The sequence below is a fragment of the Panthera uncia genome, chromosome A2, assembly GCF_023721935.1.
Source record: "Panthera uncia isolate 11264 chromosome A2, Puncia_PCG_1.0, whole genome shotgun sequence".
Classification (NCBI taxonomy): Eukaryota; Metazoa; Chordata; class Mammalia; order Carnivora; family Felidae; genus Panthera; species Panthera uncia.
In genome coordinates, this window is record NC_064816.1 from 160,238,757 (window position 1) to 160,253,513 (window position 14,757).

Here is a 14,757-nt window from a genome sequence, read left to right on the forward strand (position 1 = left end):
CCGGGGATTGGCCGCCGCGGAACTGGTGAGCGGCGCGGCCGGGCTGCCATTGGCCGCGCGCGCCAACACGCTACCCGCGGGCCGCCGAAAACAAACCGTCACGTGGGCCGGCGGGCGGGGCGGGGCGGGGGTCAGGTGCGGGGGCGCCCGGCCGCTGTCAGCTGCGGGCGGGCGCGCGCGCCCGGTGCGCTCCCCCCGGCCGCGCGCGTGGAAAGACACGGCCGATCCGGGCCCAGAAGACCGCTTGGTGCTTCTGTAGTCACGCGGCGCCCGTCGGCCGGCAGACACTCGCCAGGTGCGGGCTGCGGCCTCCGCTGTACCCGCCCCTGCCCTCGGCGCGGCCCGCTCCGGTGCGGTGCGCAGAGCAAAGGTGCGGCGACGGGGGCGCCCTGCTGCTTGCTTTGCAGCCGGGCCGGCGTTCGCGGTCTGCTCATTACTTTTTATCTTCTGCGCTTTGCTTCCTTCGCGCCTGACAACAGCGCTCTCTGCCGGTGCTCCATTTTACAGATGTGAAAACTGAGTCACAGAGAGGCTAAGCGACCGGGTCTAAGGGCATACAGTACAGAGCAGGGCCACTGCTCACACCTCTGCGTACTGCCTCCCCGCAGTCGGGGTGTGTGTGCGCGGCGCACTGAGGAAACGCAGCACCTTCTCAGCACGCGCTCCCTGAAAACCGCCGGAGGGCCCAGGACTGGGAATGGGGAGCTGTGTTCTAGCGAGGACACGTCCCTGGGGGGTACTGCACTTAACTCCGCGGGCAGAATGTCTTCATCTTTGTTCGTAGAAAGGTAGGGTCCTGGGACGCCTGCGGGCGCAGTTGGTTAAGTGTCCAACCGACTTGCACTCAGGTTATGATCTCGAGGTTTGTGACTTCGAGCCCGGCGTCCGGCCCTGCGCTGACAGCTCGGAGCCTGCAGCCTGCTTCTGATTCTGTGTCTCCCTCTGTCTCTGCCCCTACCCTGCTCACACTCTCTCTCCCAAAAATAAATAAACGTTTAAAAAAAAAAAAAAAAAGAAAGAAACTTAGGATCCTACTTTGCCTTTCTAAACCTTTAAGTAGCACAGTTATACTATTAATTTTTTTTTTTAACGTTTATTTACTTTTGAGACAGAGAGAGACAGAGCATGAACGGGGGAGGGTCAGAGAGAGGGAGACACAGAATCTGAAACAGGCTCCAGGCTCTGAGCTGTCAGCACAGAGCCTGACTCGGGGCTCGAACTCACGAGCCGTGAGATCATGACCTGAGCCTAAGTCGGACGCTTAACTGACTGAGCCACCCAGGCGCCCCCACAGCTATACTCTTAAATATCCTTTTTGAGATACTTACCTAGATGCAGATTGCATTTTTCATGCACATTTGGTACAGCAGTTTGTTTGAATCAAAAATATGATTCTAAAAGTGAAATCGTTTAGTTTAGGCTTTCTTTGCAATTGCAGCCTCAAGGAATTCCAGGACTACCTGAAACACAATTTCTCTTACTACGCCCCCTTGGAGTGTTTGTACCTATTTCGCTTTTAACCTTCAAAGGTGAGATTAAATTGTAGCGAAATAAGTTACAGAATCATTTGCATTCCAGTTTTCAAATCTCCAAAACTAGACCTTGAGAAAATGTGGAATGAAATTGAAACCCGAGTTTCTGGAACCGAGCCTCTTGTTTCTCGGTTCAAGAGCCTGAAATACTTGCCTCTTTCATAGGACGCCAGGTGGATGTGCTCCCTGGCTTCCAAGCCTCAGCGTTTCAGTGACTTGACGAGCTGAACTTTGTGCCCCACAGTCGCTCCCGTGGGCCTGGGTCCCCACCAGCCCGGTTTGCTTCTGGCCTGGAACCCCATACCCTTCCCCCGTCTAAATTCTCTTTATCCGATCCCATGCTTTAAAATTCCGTGTCTGTAAAAACTCCCTAACTCCTCCCGGCCACAGTAAGCTCTTGTAGTTACATAACCCTTATCACTTTACACGTGGGAAAAAGGAACATGAGGATCCGGGTCCCGTCAGAGCCAGTGTGATCCTTTTGTTCTCAAGGACAACAAAAATGTAAAGTTAATCTTAATTAAAATACTGTATTCTGTAGCACATACGTTTTCTAGGGAAAGAACTGATTTGAATAATACGTTAACAAGCGCCACGTGGAAATCCTATCACCTTGAAGCTGGCACAGTCTAATACGGTTTTGTTTCGTTTTAACAGCTGTTGTCGGCTTGCTGTACCCGTGCATCGACAGTCACCTTGGGGAACCCCACAAGTTCAAGAGAGAGTGGGCCAGCGTAATGCGCTGCGTAGCGGTTTTCGTCGGCATCAACCACGCCAGTGCTGTATCCTTCGGTGGCTGTGCCGGGTCCAGAGCATTCTCGTGGGTTCCATGTTGCAGCGTTTTGTGACTTTCAACGAGCGTATCTTACTTTATAGGTCACTTGAATGGTCTCCTTCCAGCTATTTTATTTTAAAGCGTGCTGCTTGGTTTATACTTAGCGAGAGTTTTCAGAGTTTTCGAAATGGTGCAGGGAAACTGTCGAAGTAGTACCAGAAGCAGAGTGGACTTCTTTGTTCTGCCTTCTGTCAGACAGAATCTTCTGGATCCTTGCGGTTGGTTTTGTAAATTCCCTCGTAGGTTCCTACCTCGCATCTTCCCTTGTGAAGATCTGGTTTCTGTGGCCCAGTGACCGGTGGCTGGGGGTTCCTCTTCTTGGGGCCACTGCTTCCAGAGGTTGGGGGGAAACCCGTCTCTGCTTCTCTGCCCCCTCCCTGGCCGTGACCATGACGTTTCAGGGACCGAAGTGGTGTTCTTTGGAGTAGGAGCCTTTTTTTTTTTTTTTAAGTTTATTTACTTATTTTGAAAGAGCGTGTGTGCACGTGGAAGCGGGGGGTGGGGGGTGGGGGCAGAGAGAGAATCCCAGGCAGGCTCTGTGCTGTCGCACGAGGCTCAGTGTCACACACCGTGAGATCAGGACTTGGCCGAAATCAAAGTCGGACGCTTAACCGACCGAGCCCCCCGGGTGCCCCCGGAGTAGGGTCCCTAATGGAAGGTCCCCAAACTTCCAGAGTCCACGGGTGGAGTATGTTGCACAGACTTATGTTATGTGTCTGTTGTTCAGTGCATTTTTCAGGAAGATAGGCCATCGAGTACCAGGTCTCAGAAATTTGGGGTTTCTTTAGGAAGCCTAGGTCCTATCTTGAAATTTCAGAGAAAGGTACTTTAGAGTTACTGATTCTTAAATCTGCTCTACCTGTATTTTCTTGAAACGAGTTTCAGGAAGGGGTGTTACAGGCTAGCTTAGCTCTGACAAATCTGTGTTTTCACCACTTGATCAGCAGTGTTGTGACGAAAGGCAGCTAGCTGTGTCTCCATCAGGCGGAAGTGTGATTCTGCTGCCAACCGATGAGGTGTCTTTGAGGCGCCACGAGAGAGGAGTGTTTGCTCCGTTCAAATTGCTAATAAAAACGAAAAACAGAATAGCGCCTCCAGGTGGCTTACCAGCAAAATACGTTGTTTTGTGCTCAGAATGCCGGCAGCCGCGGCGTTCAGAAAGTTTCCGGGTAGAATTATGGGTTTAACCCAGTGATCAGAGAAGGTCCGTCCTCTTGTATCCAGCAGATCTGGACACAGCCTGGGCAGGACTGTTGGATGGAGAATCTCTTGCTACATGATGAAAACGCAGACGCGTGTGGGATCTGCAGGGGGTTGTTGTTGTTGGCTTGTATTTGACGGCCTTAAACGTCGCTGAAGTTTCCTTAGCCCCGCGCCTCCAGAAACTGGATTTTGCCAATAACGTGCAGCTCTCCTTGACGTTAGCAGCCCTGTCTCTGGGCCTGTGGTGGACGTTCGACCGGTCGAGAAGCGGCCTCGGGCTTGGGATCACCATCGCCTTCCTGGCCACGCTGATCACTCAGCTGCTGGTGTATAACGGCGTCTATCAGTAAGCACGGGCTCCCGACTCTGCCTTTGTCCGCGAGCTGTCACCTGACTCCCACGAAAAACACCCGCCGGCTGGGCGGTCCGGTTGTATGCGCACACGTGGTGTCAATTCAGGCAGGAGAGTCTCAAAAATGCCGCTGGTTGTTGATGCACACGTTAAAAACGTGCCGTCTAACCTGGGGGGAAACGTAGCAGTCACGGCAAGCACAGCATCCCGACGTGACCCTCCCACGGCGTGGCGCATCGCGTCGCGTCGTGTGCCTCCCCGGTGAAGACAGTCCACCCGGAGGCGAGCCCGACTCGGGGAGGCCGAGTGCCCGGAGACAGGTCTCCTCCTCTGTTCTTTCTGCAGGTACACGTCCCCGGATTTCCTCTACATCCGCTCCTGGCTGCCCTGTATATTTTTCTCAGGAGGCGTCACCGTGGGCAACATAGGACGCCAGCTGGCTATGGTACGTGAAGCAATCAGCTCTGCTCGCCTGCTGCAATCGCTTTATGTAACGCAGTGTGATTTGTGTTGACGAATGTCTGCTTGGGACTCAAGAACAACAGTTACTGAGAACAGCACACTCTTAAACAAAAGTAGCTAATGGTCCCAAGGCAGTTCCTCGCTACGTGAAGCCTCAGGGATCTGTAAACGCGTGATGAGCCAGGAAGTAACCGGGGTTCCCGGGCAGCCCATCCTGTTACAGGGCTGTTCGGTGACAGTTCTGAGCTCTCCATGGAAAGTGGCAGAGGAAAGTTACTGAGATGGTAACGTGAGTGGTTGGAAATGAGCCCCTCGCTGACGCCGCAGAGACGCCCCGCGCCCGGGTCGGGGCGTGGCCCAGCAAACACTGCCCTTCCCGGGACAGGTGGCCCCGGGGCGGCGTGGGGGGTGCCCCGCGTCGCCGGAGACCTCCCCCCCTTCCCCCCACCACCGGGTAGATGGACTCCCCCAGCACGGAGCCGTGTCCTGAGAGCCGGAAAGGCAAATGAAGTCGGGAATAATTATGGCAGTTCTATTCCGTAGTTAAAAGTTTGCGTTTGAACACTTTAGTAAGAGGAAATCAACTTTGGACACGTGAGCGTTCCTTGGCGTTGACTTAGACTCTGGGGCTTAAATAGAATGAACTGAAGGAAACCACGGAGACTTCTGAGGGCCATTGCCCTCAGAGATAAACCCTGGGGCTTGCTCAGAAAACCTATCTCGGTCCCTCACATGCCATTTTTAAAACAAGGCATTTATTAGTGCTGATACTCACCAGTGGGAGCTGAGTCTAAAGGCTACTTGGCTGGTTCACAAAAACAGAACTAATTTCAAAAAGATAGAATGTGTAGCATGTCCCGCTGGTTCCTGAGTCCATCGTCCCACCCTCTACCTCTGGAGGTTCTGTGGATCCCGCCCCAGAATGAGAACTCGATTAAAATACCGTTTCTGGCACCCGCAGTGAGGATCAGAGGATTTGACGTGTGTGTGTGTGTGTGTGTGTGTGTGTGTGTGTGTGTGGATGTACCTATAGATTTACATCCAGATTTTTGAGTGATTTCTGTACTCAACATGGGGCTCGAACTCACAACCCCGAGATAAGAGTCCCGCACTCCGCCTGCTGGGCCAGCCAGGTGCCCCTTGACTGGGTCCTGTTAACACTGGCCGCAGCCCCACGTCAGACCTGTGCCCTGGCTCCCTCCCCTCCCAGCCCCCCTGGCTGCTCTCCCCAGGAGACCCGGGCAGGTCCACCTGTGCTTGTGCCGGTTTAGTCCGGTAGCTTCCGTAGAGAACCCCTAATAGGGCTTCCAGGACAAAACCGTCCTCAGCCAGGGTGACCCTTCACAAAATTAAAATTTAATAACATTCAGCGAATTGTCGTTATTTGAGGCCGACGGGCCGACGGTGTTCCGTGTGCACGAAGACGTTTTTGAACCAGGTTCAGGGCGTGAGCGCGTCTTCGGTAGAGGCGGGGGCTTCACACGTGCGCGAGTTGCAAGCGGCTGGAAACGGTGGGAGGAAACTTCTTGCAAAGGAGTCGCGCAAATCGTTACCTGTGAAAATACTACCGCTTGGAGACTGTCTCCGTAAACGATCCTGGGTGGTCCCCTGCGGTCATTTTGGTGCAAATTTGGAAATTAAGTACAGGTTGTCCGGATGAGTGTAAGATATGTTCCTGTCGTACGGCGAAACGAGGAAGGGCCACGATCCCTTCCCTCCCGGGTCATCAAATCTCCACGCCCACCCCGCTCGCTCGCTGTTTTTTCCACCAGTGAGAACGTAAGTCCTTCCCGCTGGGTCCTGCCCGCAAGGAGGGTGAGCCGAGACCTCGGGAGCGCAGGGCTCCCTTCCCCGGGACCAGTGGCACCCTGGCTGCCACCCGCTGATATGGCTCCAGGGCAGGGGCTCAGCCTGGTCCTCGTCCTGTGGGTTTTCAGAGAGCAGGGGGCCGGAATCGTGGGCCCTCTACCCTGGGGGGCAGCACCCCCCCCGGAGTTGGGGGATGGGGAGAGCGGGGTGTGCGGTCGGTTAGACGTGGCGGCTTCTGGAGAGAACCGCACGCGGCCTTTACAGTGCGATTTTTCTGGTCGTGAAAGTTACGACACGAACGTGACTGTCGTGGTCGGCCCCAGGCGAGGAGGTGTGCAGGGACCCGTCCCACGGTCTGTGGAGCACGCCGTGCGTGCGGTCGCGGGGAAGCCTGGTCGCGGCGGCTCCTGGAGACCGGTCGGCTTACTCGGGGCACGACTGTGGCGTGAGGCCGCCGTGGACATGGAAGGCGGGGTCCTCCCCCCACCGCCCCGGGTCTGTCGGCGGGTCCCTGCGTTCCGATTCTCTTGGCCTCCACCCCCAGAGGTGTGTGTGCCAGTCCCTCCCGAAAGCAGCGCATCGTCTACGCTGGTGCTCGGGGAAGGGCCTCCGCTCTCCAGCGGCCGGTGCCGTGCGCCCCTGAGCCCGGCAGCCCACCCCGTCCACTCTGTACCAGGGCGCTGCCCTCTGTGCCCTCTCGGAGGGCACACAGACGGCCTGCCGAGCTCACGCTGCCACAGCATCAACAAGAGAAGCGCGTGAGGCCAAAATTGTGTTCTTTGTGGGAATGGGTTCGGGGGTGTCAGAAATCGAATGGTCTCAGGCTGCGTCAGGACCAAAGGGTGAGGTGCGCGCTCCGAATAAACGTTTCCCCGCCTCGCTGTGTTTTCACGGGGCCTCCTTTCTCGGGGGGCTTCTCCCCCCGACCCCCACCCACCCCCCGGCACTGGCAGGAGGTGGTCCCCATGGGCTGCAGGCGTCAAGGGCCTGCAGGTGCCTCCCGCGGCCCAGCCCCGATTCTGTGGCGCCCAGGGCAGCACGCTCTGTCGAGTGAGCCCCCCGGCCGCCCCCAGGGCCGCGCTGAGGCCCACGCACCCCAACAGCCTGGGGGAGACGGCCCCGTTCTGCAGGTCTGTGTGTTGGGGTCCCAGAGTGGTGAACCTTGGAGCTTTGCTCTTACCACTCTTGTGGCGTCTTGAAAGGTGACACTGTGACAGGGTGGGCCCTTGCTGGAAGCTTCATCATCGAGGACACAACCACCTTTAAAAGGACAAGCTAAAAGAGGTGCTTTAAAGAGAGAGGGTACTTGCACCTACGACTTTCGTTATTCTCTCTCCAAAGAAATGAAAAAGTAACAGGCTTCTGTAAAAACAGGCCTACTCTTTGCTCAAAATTCGAAAACTCGTTTCCGCCCTTCAAACCCAGGAAGCTGCTCGATGTGTCAGGGGTGGGACCGGACCGGCCCCGTCCTTGGGCCCTGGTCGAGCTGTCTCTTTCCCACAGGACTTTGCACTCGAGCTGTTTGTGTGAAAAATGAACCCGGCCTGGTATTTTAGGGGCGGCATCTAAGAAGGAACTCCACCAAGTGGGGCTTTCGTGAGGGATGTGCCTCGAGTGAGGAACATGAAGACGGGGGCCGTGCTCAGGCCAGCGCTGCCCACACCTGACCCAGTGTCACCGGGGGCGCCTGCCCTGTGCATCCCTGCCCCGACTCCATCTGGGTTCTAGAATCCTCTTCTGTCCTTCCCCGCGGCCCCCTCCCTGAGGAAGAAACGTAATTACCACTAGGATGGCCACGTCCACAAGCCACAGGTGGGCTCTGCTTGCGGTTCAGTGGTTCGCGTGGCTTTTTCTACGTGGTATTTGTTGTCAGCCCGGCGTTGAAAAGGGAATGATGAGTCTGTAGCATAATTTTATAGAAATGTCTACTTATCGCTTCAGGTTTTTTAAAAAGCTAAGGCTTCAGACGGCTTCCGGTAGATGCCTGCTTGCCGCCGGGCTGCCCCGGCCGCGGGCGTTGAACTTGCCTTTCCTGTTTGTGATTGACCCGATCAGCTGCAACACGGATCACGCCGGGGTTCTCTTCGAGGGTGAATTAGCACTCGCTGTGCACGGGTGTGCATTTTCGTTGTCGGCTGATTTCACCTTTTATGACAACAGTTTGAAGCAGGACCTGGTGTTAGCCCATTTTAAAGATGGGGAAACGGAGGCTCGGGAAGGTTAACAGCTCGCCCGGTGGGCGCAGGGGTGTGAGGCGGGCTGGGCGGGAGTACACGCCACACCGCCCTTCTTGCTTCTTGCGCGCTGCTCGCCTCTGCCGGCAGCCCTCCCAGTGGCTCTTCCGTGGGGCGGGGCCCCTCCCGCCCCTGGACACGCTGCTCTCGGGTCGCGCGAGTGCGGTGCCCGGCCCAGGCTGACCCGTTCCCTCTCGCCAGTGGTCACTTGTGTTCGTACAGAAACGCCAGACCTAATTTTAGTCTCCCGTGGGCCGTGGACTCCAGGCCTGTTCTCTGCGTGTCTCGGCAGGAGCATGGGCCTCTTCCCAGCGCGTGGTGGGTCAGCCCCGGGTTCCCGTGGGTGACGTTTGTTCGGGACTGTCCTCGTGTCTGTGGTTGTCAGTTCGTGATGCTTTCGGGTGACCAGTTGTGAACGGAAGTCGTGCTTCCCTGGGGGAGGAATGAGCACCCCAGAACCCCTGGCGGCCTCCGCACCCCCACGGCACTCCCCACGGGTCCGGATACACGCAAGGTCTCAACCTTTTGTAGTTGACTCGTAATGGTCAGCCCTGCGGTCTGGTTGCCAGACGGGGAGGCCGGCGGGCACCCCACACTCAGGGCAAGAAGTGTTCGCTGCGGGTGTTCCTGTGCCCGTCGATAGCTTTGTGGCCTCAGGAGCGGCATCGGCCCTGCTCGTCCATCAGCGGGACGCCCGTCCTCCAGGGAGGAGTCCCCGGCAGGGCCTGGGGGGCGGTGGGCACCTATGGGTGAGGGTCCCGTGAGGAAGTGGGGTGTAGAGTGTTTCTGTGTCGAGGGAGGCAGAGTCGTCACTCTGCGTCCTAAAGCAACACCTGTTTCGGGCCCCTGTCTCCCCAGGCGGCGGAGGGGAGAGGTGCAGCGGAGAAGCGGGGGTCCGTGCAGGTGGGGAGCAGAGACCCCCTCACGGGAGCAGACCCATCCTGCACAGAACAGCATGCTCCCTTAGACCTCAGGGAGCCACAGCCCCCGGGCCCCGTCCCACCGGGGCCCGTCCCACCGCCGGCCGCCTCCCTGCGGGTGTGGGTTTGGTCTCCACCCGCACAGCAGCTTCACTGAGGGCTGTCCACGCCCGTGTCAACTGACAGTCCCTGATCTGCCAGGTGGGACGGGTAGCTCCCGGCCGGGGGCAGTGAGGAGGGCCCGGGCCGCTGTCTCCCACACTTTCGTCGCCATCACCTCCTGCGTCAAGGCGGTTTCTCTTGGCCTCTCAGGGTCCACGCGGGGCTCCCTGCAGTGTGCCTGCACGCGGTGCTGACCAGCGGCCACTCTTTCTCCACACAGGGTGTTCCCGAGAAGCCACACAGCGACTGAGTCTCAAAAGCCACTGACGAAAAGCACGATTTGGGAAGAAAACCTGTGACCTTGGATTGTGACAAAGATGATCTTTCTCCTCCGTGATCTGTTTAGATTGGGTGACTGTCCCCGTGACTCCCGGAAAAAGAAGTCCCCTGTTCCAGAGCGGCAAGCGAGGGGAACCGCCGATCTCCAAGCGGACCTGCGCCACACGCCCGTGCCTGCGTCCGCTCTGACGGGGCGGGGGTTCAGGCAGGCACAGCTTCCCGAGTATTCGATCTCATTTATGTTATTAAAAGCAAGTTGCCATATTTCAAAGCCTTGAACTAAAGCCTAATTACCAGCTCTTGGTTTCGTATCCGTGCCCACAAGGGATAGCTTGATGGTGCTTTAACAAAGGTGAAGTGTGGTCTAATAGGAATCGTATTTATCCAAGAGATTTTTTTTTTAAATAGGGTTGTGTAAAAAGAGAAGCGGCCGGGAGCCCCGGGAGGCCCGCTCCCGCGGTCGCGGCGCGGAGACCCTTCGCGCCCTCGTTCCCCCCCCGCGGAGCCCTGTGTAGACAATCTCACCGAGCGCAGAAGGCAGCGAAGGCCGCGGCTCTCCACTGTGACCTGCTGGAATTCTCACCTCCGTATTTGCGAAGTTTCATCCCAAATCCACAATCCTCTAAGAGGGAACGCCTGTCTGCCGTGTGTTTCGGTCTTAGCCAGAATTGTCTGTCGTTTCTTTAATCCTCCAGAGCAGAGATGACGATTTTTCCGCAGCCCTATGGAATTTGCAATCTGTGATTGCCTTGTAAAAAGAACCGTGCACATATCACCACGTTGAACATTTGGTGTTTCTAAATACTCAAAGATCTCGGTGAGCACAATGTATTCACTTAATGGCATAGACCATAGTAGACCCGCTTGGCGAGGGTTGGGTCTCACACTTCAAGTGCAATGTATCTGAAAACCAATCTGAGCCTTGTATTCTCTTAAATATTTATTTTCTTTTTTTTAACGTATGAGATGTTAAAGAGGGATTCTCCATTCATTTCAGTGCTGCATGGAGGCAAAATTCAGCAATAATTTCTTTCAGTTATGAAGTTACTCTGTTGTGCCCTCCACTGAGCCCTGGTCCTTTGAAATACTCCAGTTTTGTGGGTTTAGTAGACTTGTAATTTTTACTGACAAATTTACCTTTTTTGTATTTTGCAATTTAAATGTTTTTGTTTTAAATTTTTTGTGAAGCGATTTCATGAAGAGACTCCTTTTGACTAGACGCAGGCAGTCGGCAGGACGGGGGTCGGCGCCCCTGGCGCCTGTGGCCACGTGTGCTTGGCCTCGTCCGCGCGATGGGTTTGTGGTTCCTTTGTTCTGCGAAAAACGCCTTGGAGTAAATTTTAGGTGGCTGTGTAGCTGATTTGTTTTCAAGGAATTTTGTCTAAAAGAAAATGGGGTCATTCCGCACCTCGAAACGACGCCTACGCGTTTTCTGAAAAACCGGAAGTTATTAGGTGAAAGCAGTAATTGAATCTTTAAAATATACTTGATCATGTACAAACAATAAGTATTTTTTGCTCTTAAACTGGAAGTAAATCTCTGTTAGAAATAATGTAGCCAAAAAAATGTGAATCCGAAGAATTTTTTTGCCAATACTTTATAGCAAGTATATGAACCAAAGTGATTTGAGTTTGTAAAAATGTAAAATACTATGAACAAAATTTGCACTATCTGAGATATGGACATCTAGTGAGGTTCACATTCGCACTAAGTTTTCAGCGTTGTGTTCTTTTTCCATTCGTTTGTTACTTTTATTAAAGGTTCAAAACCAACCATCATATTTATGAGTTTTTCTTCAAAGGCGAGGGGGGCTTCTCTGTAGGATGTTAGAAGGTGAAATGGAGAACTGTTGTATAGCTCTTCAAATTTGACTGCGTTTCTGTACAGCCTCTTGGGAAAACCCCACTTGAGTGTATTTTCTGTCACGGTGGAAGGCGACGGGCGGTAGTGGCCATGTTACACACACACACACACACACCCCGCCCCTTGCCCTCCTCCCAGACGCGGGGAAAGCCAGGCACCTGCTGTGCCTTCCTCTGCCCTCTCCCAGGAGCGCTGTGCACGGTCTTGGGGTGACAGGGCCCCTTCTCCCCATTCAGATGGGTGTCCAAGGGCCTCTGGGCTCCCAGCAGACAGAGCTCAGGAAGAAGGGGAACGTGCTGAGTGCCCGCCAGCATGGCAGGCCTGTCCCTCCCCACAGAGACTCAAAATGCTGCCTGAGTCCCAATTCATGTGGCTCCAACATGGGATCGGCCACACCGACCCCGTCCATACCTGTGTTTGAGGGGAAGTCCGGGGAGTGGGGCGCTTCCTGGACCATCTATCTGGTCAACAAGGGAGGAACCCTGTCGTCCCATTTCATTACGGGCCAGGCACCCAGTCACGCAGATTCCTCGTCCCCACTGTCGGAGGCCCGAGCAAGGCTGAGTGCGGGAACCCGGGACGGGCACGAAGGTGCTGTGTTTACTCAGCTGGTTTTCAGAGTCACCTATAACCTCACGTAAAGAGTGTTTCTGGAGATTGAAGACCGGCACCCGACTCAAGTCGCCCAGTGTCCCGGCACCGCCCTGGCCTTGAATTCCAGGCACCCCCACCACCACCGTGCTGGTAAAAAGGGAAGGGGACCGACTTAAATCTAAACCTGTCTTTTCTCTTTCGTGTGTTAAGATAGACCTAACAGGGGTGCCTGGGTGGCTCAGTCGATTAAGCGGCCGACTTCACCTCAGGTCATGATCTCGCTGTCCGTGGGTTCGAGCCCCGCATTGGGCTCTGTGCTGACAGCTCAGAGCCTGGAGCCTGTTTCAGATCCTGCGTCTCCCTCTTTCTCTGACCCTCCCCTGTTCATGCTCTCTCTCTCTCTCTGTCTCAAAAATAAATAAATGTTAAAAAAAATTAAAAAAAAAAAAAAAGATAGACCTAACAACACTCGCTGTACGAGAGTTTCAGCTTTTGTCTTTATATTGTGAACTGTTAGTAAGGACATTACAATTCGGCTCCAGTATATATTATGGGCTAAGACTCTGGCCCACTCCCCACGAAACTACCACCAGGCTTGCCCTTGAAAAGGAGGTGGATTGATGCGCAATAAATTGGCCACAGGAGGGATTTCCTGTTGATCCCTGAGTACCGCCAAAATATGTAGAGAAAGACACATGAAACGTATCCAATCCTAACCCCTAATCCTGGTGCTCTGTGGACTTTCTTCATGAGATTCACGCCGGAGAGATTTACCTGAGCATTTCTAGAAACACCTGCGAGTGCTGGGCATGAGGTCGGCTGGAAAGAACAAGTGGGCAGAGTGCTGCGGGGGCGGGGTCCTGCCGGACTCCTGATTTTGAAGACTAAATGGCCCACGTGACGAGGGGTATTTCTTTTTTTTTTAAATGTTTGTTTTTGAGAGAGAGAGAGTGTGTGTGTGTGTGAGCGGGGGAGGGACAGAGAGAGAGGGAGACACGGAATCCCAAGCAGGCTCCGGGCTCCGAGCTGTCAGCACAGAGCCCGACGCGGGGCTTGAATTCACGGACCGTGAGATCATGACCTGAGCCCAAGTCAGATGCTCAACCGACTGAGCCGCCCGGGCGCCCCGACAAGTGGTATCTCTTTACCATGTCCGTTTACTGGACACTGAATTTGGCGAAGTGTTTTGGCACCTGTTTTCCTAGTTCGCCACGGTGCCTTGTTCCTTCCGACGCACGTTCTCAAGTTCAGGAGCACGGGGAAGACACACGCTCAGTCCACGCCAGGAGTCGTCTCGCTGTGTCTCTGAGAAGCCGTCCGTGTGCGGTTGTGCGGTTTGGCGTTTTCATCCTTCAGACCGCGGCCAGCGTCGCCCTCTTCCCGCAGCACATCCGTCCCTGGAGCTCCTGGGGCCGCAGGGCCCTGTCCTCGCCAGCCGTGAGCCCGCCAGGGGGAGGCTGCCCCGCCGTCCTGTTCCGCGCCTGGCCTGGCCTCGGACACGCGGCCGGAGGAATGTCGAGTCAACGAATTCATTCACTCGCTCGGGCCTCCGTCAGCCCACGCGCCGCCGTGCCCGGCCCTTCCCGCGTGGCCTCGCCAACCTGCCCACGCCATCCTGAACTCGCTGGGGTCTCGGTGGCGCTTCCACGAGGGCTCCTCCGAGGCAAGCGGTCACGTCTGCGTGACGAAACGTTGGCTCGCCGCCCTGGGCCGCCGTGTTGCCGCACGCCCCACGTCAGCAAGGGTGGCGGCACCGCGGGTGATTCTTCTGGCACCGGGCCGGGCTGCGCTGGGCCGTCCACGCCGCCGGCCTCCGCCAGCCACAGCCGGCTGCACTGGCCGGATCGAATGCGGGGCAGCCGTGGCTGCTGACTGAAAGTCGTTAGAGCCCGGAGCCCCCCTTCCCTCCGCTAACCGCACCCCTGCCCGTCCCCCGTGCACACGGACACCCTTACGACTGGCCTTTCCTGGGCTCCACGCTGTGAGCTTTGGCTCCCGGGAGGCCTGAGGCTGCCCTTCACGTCGTGCCTCGCTGGCCATCTGCCTGCTTTCGTGCCTGCCCTCGTTCTCCCACACGTGGGCCCGGTGCCCCCCGCCAGCCTGAGCAGCTGGCATCACTAGCCCCCGAGTTTCCTGTCAGTCAGTCACCTCTGTTGCAAAGACCCAAGGAGGGCAGGGCAGGTGTGGGGCTAAGCTGGGAGAAAGCTCTCTGGGTGAGGAGAGCGGCTGTGCCCCTAATGAGCGGCTTCCTCCCTGACTCCTGGTTCCTGCAGCCGGCCTGGGGGGGGGGCGGTGCGGAGGGAGGGGTGCGAGCCCTGCTCAGACAGCCTGCTGGAATCAATAGCCCTCCACAAGTCCGGCCTGTCGGGCCGGTTCTGGGGTTTGCGTCCTCCCGCTCCATCACACGTCACTATCCGTCTCCCTCGGACGCCCCGCCAGCTGGCCGAGCCGTCTGGAAAAAGGTCAGCATGCCAACAAGTCACGGGAAAGATCATCTCAGAGTTTCACGCGT

General features: G+C 56.1%; 1 protein-coding gene across 1 annotated transcript in view; it reads left to right on the forward strand.

Moving 5' to 3' along the window:
* Positions 1-11,560, forward strand: part of INSIG1 (insulin induced gene 1) — a 12,933-nt gene extending 1,373 nt beyond the window's left edge. Inside the window, exons 3-6 of the mRNA XM_049642153.1 lie at positions 2,187-2,314; positions 3,750-3,916; positions 4,268-4,367; positions 9,730-11,560. Coding sequence (XP_049498110.1) covers positions 2,187-2,314; positions 3,750-3,916; positions 4,268-4,367; positions 9,730-9,759 — 425 coding nt within the window. The 3' untranslated portion in view covers positions 9,760-11,560. The remainder of the gene's footprint in view (positions 1-2,186; positions 2,315-3,749; positions 3,917-4,267; positions 4,368-9,729) is intronic.
* The last annotated feature ends 3,197 nt before the right edge of the window (positions 11,561-14,757 follow it).